The following is a 9,337-nucleotide window of genomic DNA, read 5'->3' as shown; positions in this document are numbered from 1 at the left end:
TTTATGCAACTAGAGAGGATTGATTTTTCAATTTTTCAAGACCAGTCAATTCATTTCTTGAATGTAATATTCCCTGAGGACGAACATGAAATATCTATAGCAAAACCAAGGCAACACATCAAACACAGTGTGTGTGTGTGTGTGTGTGTGGGGGGGGGGGGGGGGGGGTGTGGTCGAAGCAGCTATACACACACACATTGCAGCAGAAACAAAAAATAGGGCACTCGGGCAAGAGACCAACATATGTGTGTGTATATATAGCAGCATACCCAGTGCCTATATAGATACAGGCAACAATCAGGATTAGCTGAATTAATTAGGTGTTGAAGAAGTTAGTTAATTAGCAAGGTTATGTTGGTTTTGATTAGAGGTGGATGCAATTAGTATTGTAATTATCTCTCATCTCCTGATCATAAATATTTGACATCAAGAAACTGCATGCATACATTACATATAAGCAATAATTCGTAACAAATTTCGTCCATACCGAAGAAAACAAATTTACAGAGGCTTCTTTTGAAATATTTATAAATAAAAAGATTCTGAAAAATATAAATTCATTTCAAATTCAACACCAAACGACCCCTGAATCATTAATTCAGTACTCTTCACACCACGGCATTGCAAAAGTTCTCATGCAGCGAGGATATATGCATCTCATGGTCGATATAAGAGAGGAGACACAAGTGCAAGCAATCATCAATGGCGATTTTTTTTTTATTTCGAAATATCCCAACGCAGTGAAGTGTCCCTTTCTCAATTTATATATTGTACGTGCAGTATCTACATTGTGTAATCAGAAGGGTTGCTTCCTGCAACACCCAACTATTTGATAGACTAACCACCACGGAATGGCCCGGGACGAATCTCAAGTCCGTATTTCATACGGTAAGTCCTGTGTTTTATTCATGACGTTGTTTAGTTACAAAATTGATGGCCAAGAGGAGGCTGAAATGTCTTTATGAGTCTTTCTGGCTCCCAAAAGGGTGGATTGCGGTGACTAAACCATTAACTGATCCTTTTTGTATGGGAAACAAAAAAAAAACAAAAAAAAAAAGGTCTTTTTATATTAGCACCTCACAAAATGTTGAATGCACCATACATTAAAATTTAATATTAAATAACTTATTTATCCTACTATACAATGACAATTTTGACTTTATTGGGTTAAAAAAAATAAAAAATTATATATACACCCAAAATCACTTTTAACGTATTATTTATCTTCTTCAACTATCAAAACCTCTCCGACCCTCTATTGTTGAACAAAACCCTAACCAATAAAACTACAAACATGTTGATTGAGAAAAATTATTTTTGATGAATGAAACACGAAATCGATGTTTTGGAAGCTTCACATGAGGTAAGACTTCATATTATTTATTATTTTAGTGATTTTGACAACATTGATAATTATTTAATCTTGCTTTTGATGCGTTATTTAAGCTTTTATGTTCCTATTCATCTTTTAGGGATCACAGATATTACATAAAGAATTAAATACCTAAAATTACCAACAAATATTAAAAACAGACGACATGGGTTTTAATAGTGGAATTGAAAACAACTCACATATGCTTTAAATCCCAGGAAGCATCTTTTGTCAAAATTTTAGTTGGCATTTTTTGTCTAAATTAAAAGCTTTATAAGATTTGAGAAATGTGGGATGTATAGAAAATAAGGAAATTAATAAAAATGGCTTAAAAATTTTGAGTTTTAATGATAAAGACAAAATAAAGGGTAAAGTGAATTATACCAGGATTGACTTTTTAGTGTAAAAATGTGATTTTTCGTTAAAGTAAACAATACAGTGGGCTTTTCGTTAAAGCTCCCGAAGTAAATATGGGGTGCATATAGAAAATGTAAGGTGTATATTAAGAATGTGGGGTGTGAGGATATTATGGGAAAGTAAATGGGGTGTATTAAGATAATTTTTAATTAAAAAAGCAAATATGTGGTGTATTAAGTATGTGAAATTTATTCAACAATTTTGTGAGGTGTTAATATAATAAGCCAAAAAAAAATTGTTTGATAGACCATATATACTCCTAGTACTACTGTTTAAACGTTAACCTGGGCCCTTACCAACCCATAATAATTCAAGGGCCCAACAGGACTTGTAGGCCTCTTTGGTTTCTTCTCCTTTTTTAGTCTGCAATAACTTTCAAAAGTTAATATTAACAGGTAACTCCCTAAAGAGAGATTATACTTACACACTTAAAATTACTTCTCCACACTTTTTTAATTTTTCTTATCAAGTGTTAGTTGTGAGTATAAAATATTAAAAAATTAAAAAACTATGGGATAAGTAATTTGAAATGTGTGAATATAATATCTTTTCCCAAAATAACGCTACTCCACTCGTTATAATTAACAAGTTTTTTTTTTTCTTAACAAATTGTGATGATCTAAATCGATGTGTTTGGTCAAAGTTGGAGAAATCTTCTGTATGGACATTCCAACCAAAAACATAAGATCCTCATGTATCATAGTCTCACACACACTTGTGGGATGTATAGAAAATAAGGAAAATTAATAAAAATGGCTTGAAAACTTTGAGTTTTAATGATAATGACAAAATAAAGGGTAAAGTGAATTATACCATGATTGACTTTTTAGTGTAAAAATGTGGTTTTTCGTTAAAGTAAACAATACAGTAGGCTTTTCGTTAAAGCTCCCGAAGTAAATATGGGGTGCATATAGAAACTGTAAGGTGTATATTAAGAATGTGGGGTGTGAGGGTATTATGGGGAAGTATATGGAGTGTATTAAGATAATTTTTAATTAAAAAAGCAAATATGAGGTGTATTAAGTATGTGAAATTTATTCAACAATTTGTGAGGTGTTAATATAATAAGCCAAAAAAAAATTATTTGATAGACCATATATACTCCTAGTACTACTGTTGAAACGTTAACCAGGGCCCTCACCAACCCATAATAATTCAAGGGCCCAACAGGACTTGTAGGCCTCCTTGGTTTCTTCTCCTTTTTTAGTCCGCAGTAACCTCCAAAAGTTAATATTAACATGTAACTCCCTAAAGGGAGATTATACTTACACACTTAAAATTACTTCTCCACACTTTTTTAATTTTTTTTATCAAGTGTTAGTTGTGAGTAGAAAATATTAAAATATTAAAAAACTATGGGATAAGTAATTTGAAATGTGTGAATATAATATCTCTTCCCAAAATAATGTTGCTCCACTCCTTATAATTAACAGGTTTTTTTTTTTTTTAACAAATTGTGATGATCTAAATCGACGTGTTTGGTCAAAGTTGGAGAAAACTTCCGTGCGGACATTCCAACCAAAAACATAAGATCCTCATGTATCATAGTCTCACGCACACTTATGGGCACGTCTCAAGAGCATTCTGTGTTTGAGCTGTAGTCAACCATGTCATCCGCAAGCCAACTCCTACAAAAACATAAATATTTGCTATATTTTTATCTCACACAATCCCATATTAATTTCAACTCATTCAAAACTTACCGTAATAAAAAAGCTTATCGAAATTCATCTCGAGAAGTTGATAAATTTTCAGATGGGTGGCGAAACCCTGGTGAATTGCTTTGTCCAACAAAAATAAGTGAGGCGGCAAATTATTCCAAGTCCTCCCTCCCCAATGTAGCTAGCTTTTTTTGCCTTAAACGCAACCAAACCCAGAACCCATCAAATCACTGAGCCAGATTCATCGACCTTACAGCCCTTCCTCTCCTAGCTGCTAAGACACCTGGCTGAGCATTGGCCCGCACTTACAAAAAGATCGTGGGGTTTCATTTAATACAGCAGGTCATCTTTTTGTCAACTTTTTTGACAGAAAGTGTGTTCAGTTTCTAATGAGAGTTCGAAATTACTCTATTTTTTAAGCTATTGTAAAGTTTAAATTTTTTTTTTTTAATAATAATATGTCCCTTTCTTTTTGTACTTATTAAGATAGTTAAAGTTTAATTATAAAACTAATTACTAATATAAGAAGTAACTCAACTTATTTATAAGCTTATGCAATGTCTTTTTATTTTTCCATTAATATGAACTTCATTCTTAACATGCTTCTACATATGTGCCGAATTTTTAACATAACATGTGGACAACACAACGGGAGGATGAAGAGCGCGTGTAACCGTTTGGCTTCATACAAAAGACAACATACTCTGATACCATGAAGAGATTTAAAATTACACCCTAAAATTAGTTGGCAATATAAAAAATGTCACATCTCAGACTCGACTCCGCCGTAGCACGATATTGTCCGCTTTGGGCCCCGTCCACACCCTCATGGTTTTATTTCTGAAAACTCACACAAGAACTTTCTAGTGGGTCACCCATCCAGGGATTGCTCTTGCCCAAGCTCACTTAACTTCGGAGTTCTGATGGAATCCGAAGCTAGTGAGTTCCCAAAAAGCCTCATGCTATATGGAGGTAGGCATGTACATATAAGGCACATCACTCCCTCTCCGTTGGTCGATGTGGGATGTTACAATCCACCCCCTTAGGGGCCCAACATCCTCGTCGACATACTCCCATCACACGACATAGTGACTCTGATACCATTTTGTCACATCTCAGTCTCGACTCCGCCATAGCACGATATTGTCTGCTTTGAGCCCCCGCCACGCCTTCACGGTTTTGTTTTTAGGAACTCACACAAGAACTACCCAGTAGGTCACCCATCCTGGGATTGCTCTCGTCTGAGCTCTCTTAACTTTGGAGTTCTAATGAAATCTGAAGTCAGTAAACTCTCAAAAGGTCTCATGCTATATGGAGGTGGGTATGTACATATAAGGCATATCACCCCCTCTTCGTTGGTCAATGTGGGACGTTACAGTAAATTCTATCACATTCCAGTCCCGACTTCACCGTAGCACGATATTGTCCGTTTTGGGCCCCCACCACGCCATCACGGTTTTGTTTCTGGGAACTCACATGAGAACTTTCCAGTGGGTCACCCATCTTAGGACTGCTCTTGCCCAAACTCGCTTAACTTCAAAGTTCCGATGGAACCCGAAGCAGTGAGTTCCCAAAAGGCCTCGTGCTATATGGAGGTGAACATGTATATATAAGGCACATCACCTCCTTTCCATTGATCGTTGCAGGATGTTACAATCCACCCCGTTAGGGGCTCGACATCCTAGTCGGCGCACTTGCACTACACGACATAGTGGCTCTGACACTATTCTGTCACATCTTAGACCGACTTCACCGTAACACTATATTGTCTGCTTTGGGCCCTAGCCACACGTTCACAGTTTTGTTTCTGAGAACTCACACGAGAACTTCCTAGTGAGTCACCCATTCTAGAACCGTTCTGGCCCAAACTCGCTTAACTTCAGAGTTTCGATGGAACTCAAAGCTAGTGAGTTTCCAAAAGGCCTCGTGCTATATGAAGCGGATATGTACATATAAGACACATCACTACCTATCAGTTGATCGATGTGGGATGTTACAAAAAATAACTCAACTTATTTATAAACTTAAGCAAAATCCATCATATTATAGAATTCATAACATTTTTTACCCATTCCACACCAAATATGTATTATTATCATTTTATTAAAAAAAGAAGTCTATGTCAACAAAAAATGTGTCACTGTGGACCCTGCCTCTGTACAAATATGGATCCTCCCTGCGAATTTAATAGGCCTACCATGTTAGGAATTGGAATAGAAAGATGGGGAGAGAGAGAGAGATAGCAATAATGGTGGTGGTGTGCATAGGAGGGGCTTTAGGGTTCAGCCTTGACTCAGATGTTCCGTGTTCGTCCGGTACGGGACAACATCCCCTCCCACTCTCCTCTACACCAGTGGTCTCACCTATTTACCCCAAAACCCACGTACTTTTCCAAATATCACATTTCTGCCACTCTAGCTTGTTGCTCGAGACTTGACACATAATTTTGTGTAAACTGACCAATTGTCCATAACCAACAACATTGATAATGTCATTCAACTTGCATCTTATCAAATGTATAACATAATAAGTATAATAACTTTACCACGAAAGCATTGGAGACGTTAAAAGTGGAACAAGTCAATATAAATTATATTTAATTTTGTCAATTCTCATGTGTCAAAACTTTTGTATTCTTTAACGTACTCTCTCGTATGAGACCACCATATAGTGTACCACATGTATAGTTAGTTTTGGATTGGTCATTTAAGCAGAAAAGAAATGGCAAAGTCATACAATTCCGCATTGGACCACTACTAATCACACGGAAATTATTTCATAGCTTGCATGGTTTTTTTTATCAAAAAGCCTTCCGTTTCTTGTATCCTTCAACATGTAATATCACGCTTACAAATAGAAGAATTGTGTGTTAGGAGTTGTATCTAGATGAGTTCCAATAACGTTCAGATACTGTGAGACGTATTTTTTGGGTCTGTTTGGCAATGCATCAAGCCACTCGCTCAAGCTGTTATGTTCAAGTTTTTATTGCTACACACCCTTCCACTGTCTCAATGGCATTGTAGTGAATATGACTTTTAACTATGACTCTTATCGTCTCCATGACAATCATGCAGGGCCTTACAAGGGTCCCGTCACTCTCCACCCTTTAACCAAAAAATAAACAAATCCAAATAAATCTCTCGCTCTCTCTTTGATCTTTTGGGGACCGTGTTTCTGACTCAGACCGTCCCTTCCCACACGCTCGCAAGTAAAAACTGCAAAAACAATAAAAGCATCTCCCCCTCCTTCCCTCCCTTCCTGAATTTTCAATCTCCCTACTCACTCTTTGTTTGCATCATCATATAAAACCCTCCCCCAGATAGCCCAGTTGCTAACCTGCGGACCTCCACCCCAGGCGATGGGGGTACTGCGCCACCGCCACAACCACCATTATATAAGGCTATCAACTGTCATCACGGCCTTCACTTTTCTCTTGTTCACCTCAGCCTCATCGGCCGTAACCAGTCAAACCCAACTCGGTAAGCAACTCAGCACACCACCAAAACAACTAATTGCCAACCTCCTTTTGTGTTTTGACTCGTTCAGTAGTGACTCAGTTCTGTTGAGCTTGAGCTCGTGATGGTGAATTGAATTTTTCAGGTGGTGGGCTTCATCATCAAAGTGAAGCTGGGCCAGCACTGGAGCGAGTCGTGACCCACCAGAAGAGTCGACTGGGTTCATCGCCACCGAGTTGCAGATCCAAGTGCGGGAGGTGCTCGCCGTGTAAGGCAGTGCACGTCCCCATCCAACCAGGTGTCTCTATACCTCTCGAGTACTACCCCGAAGCTTGGCGCTGCAAGTGTGGCAACCATCTCTTCATGCCCTAGCAGATTAATTAAATTAAAACCTTTTGTAAGTTAATTTAATTTAATTACACTAGCAGTATATAGTACAGTCCAATTTCATTAGCTTTTAAAAATCTGGTAGTATAATTGTTGTCGTTGGTAATCTTTTTTTCCCCAGTATTTGGTCACTGACTGCATATACTGATTATTATTTTTTTGCTAAACGTGCGGAACAAGTGAAGTGTGGGAATGTAACATTTATATTTTTGCTCTTTTTATTAAGTTTGCATTAATGCAAGTTAAATTATTATGGGACAGAATTAAAGTCCAGGGCATGTAATTAACTGATCACATCATATATGACACGTGTCTTTTATTTTCTAATATAAGTAAAAAAACATAATTGATACGTCACCTTTTAAAGTCCATTTTTTCTAATATATTTTCACTTATTACAACACGTAATAATTTGTAGACATCATAAGCTTATTTTTTATTTCTCTCTCAAGTTTAGAGTACAAATATTTCATTGTGCCTGAAACAAAGACATCTTTATATATGCACAAGTGAAGGTACACTTGACAAAAAAATTCTCTTTACTTGTATAATAACACATGATGTACCGTTCCATCTTCTGGGTACATTTAAAAATATCTCCTACCCGGGGATAAAGGGATTTGTTTTTTTATTTTTTCTCGAAAAGCTCTGAGTTCTCTCTCTCTTTTATTTTTCCTTAAATTTGTTTTCTTGTCTGTAAGATTTTTTAGTATGTTCCAGAGTAAATGATAGAATAACTAAATTGGCAAAGTTTTGGAGCATAGAATAGCCCAGATATTAATAAAATTTTGCTGAAATATATTTGAATATATACGGGATTTACAGCTGGGCCTTTTTCACATATTGCAAAAGTTTGATTGCATTTTAGTTTGATTTTAGGTAGTGAAAATTGGAAAAAAAGAGGAGTTACAGTAGTACTCAGCTTTATTTTGTTTTTGTTTGTTTGTTTGTTTGTTTGTTTTTTGTTTTGGAGGGGGATTTTATTGTTTTTCCTCTATGGAGTGTTTAATTATTATTTTGCTATTTAAGTGGATGGGTTTCCCTCCTCAACGCTTCTTACTACGGCTGGATGTTTACTGAACGTGATTGCATTCCCTGAAATCTGAATAGTACTGAGATTGTTTTGATACAGCAATGAATTATTGCTTTTTGTTTGTACAACAGCAAGGGGGAACTATTGTTTTTGTATTCCGACGGCTATTTAACGTTTAATTTACTGATACTTTTCTTTTAAATGTCGAAAAAAAGTCCAAATTCAAAACTCTTTTTTTTTTTTTTTTGTTAAAATAAAAATTATAGGAGCATACGAATCAGACATGGGTTTTCATTGCATCATATGATGAAGCTTGTTTATTAGAGACAATTGCATGGGAAGGAGAGCAACTGATGAGCAGGAATATTGTGACATAAGATATTAAAATGGATGAGACACTGTTTGTTTGTTGAACATGTCACAGACTCAGCAGTTACTACATTAACGTGCTCACCAAATTCTGTCCATCAAATAATCTTCTTCCCCGTACATTAGTTTAGAGAAAAAAAATATAAATTGTATTAGAAATAAAACTACAATCCCGGCCTTCTCTAAACCTCATTGGCATTTTAGCAATTCAACATTTATCAATTTAGTGAAGCTGACAAATTTAGTATCATTAACATTATTAATTGTTTATATCATTTTAAAATTTACATCCATAGACACTAATAACATTATACATGACTGTTGATGTTTTATAAATCCACAAACATCAACGGCCACCAACACAGTACCCAAATTACCTTTCGATTTCTGTGTATAAAGTTAAAGACTGGTATATATGATCTCTTTATCTGTTGAGGGGATATGCATACGACAGCATGAGGGTAAAATCGTTTTCTTCTCCGTACCTGCATATTTATTTTGTTGCCAAATTACGTTGTCTTCACTCACACTCCATATATGGATAAAATAAAATTAATTACTCCCTTGGAAGTTAGATGCATTGGTTGTTACTTATTCCACTTTCATGTCTTGGTCGTCTTTGGCCAAGCTGGTCAACCCTAGT

The 9,337-nt window shown here is 36.1% G+C and overlaps 1 protein-coding gene across 1 annotated transcript; it reads left to right on the top strand.

The window, feature by feature from the left end:
• The first annotated feature begins 6,561 nt into the window (after positions 1-6,561).
• LOC103935866 (EPIDERMAL PATTERNING FACTOR-like protein 5) lies at positions 6,562-7,593 on the top strand. The gene is made up of 2 exons (XM_009345672.3): positions 6,562-6,929; positions 7,051-7,593. The coding sequence occupies exons 1-2, from the start codon at positions 6,809-6,811 to the stop codon at positions 7,275-7,277; spliced, it is 348 nt and encodes a 115-aa protein (XP_009343947.2). The 5' UTR covers positions 6,562-6,808; the 3' UTR covers positions 7,278-7,593.
• Positions 7,594-9,337: the final 1,744 nt, after the last annotated feature.

The sequence above is a fragment of a genome, unplaced genomic scaffold (assembly GCF_019419815.1).
Source record: "Pyrus x bretschneideri cultivar Hongxiangsu unplaced genomic scaffold, Pyrus_bretschneideri_v1 Contig6, whole genome shotgun sequence".
NCBI lineage: Eukaryota > Viridiplantae > Streptophyta > Magnoliopsida > Rosales > Rosaceae > Pyrus > Pyrus x bretschneideri.
The sequence above is the reverse complement of the archived record's forward strand: the minus strand, read 5'-3'. Positions and strand labels throughout refer to the sequence as shown.

Excerpts from the sequence above, each read along its gene's own strand:
- LOC103935866 (XM_009345672.3), top strand. The coding sequence starts at position 6,809 with ATGGGGGTACTGCGCCACCGCCACAACCACCATTATATAAGGCTATCA. Across the intron at positions 6,930-7,050 it reads AACCAGTCAAACCCAACTCG|GTGGTGGGCTTCATCATCAA; the intron begins GTAAGCAACTCA and ends TGAATTTTTCAG.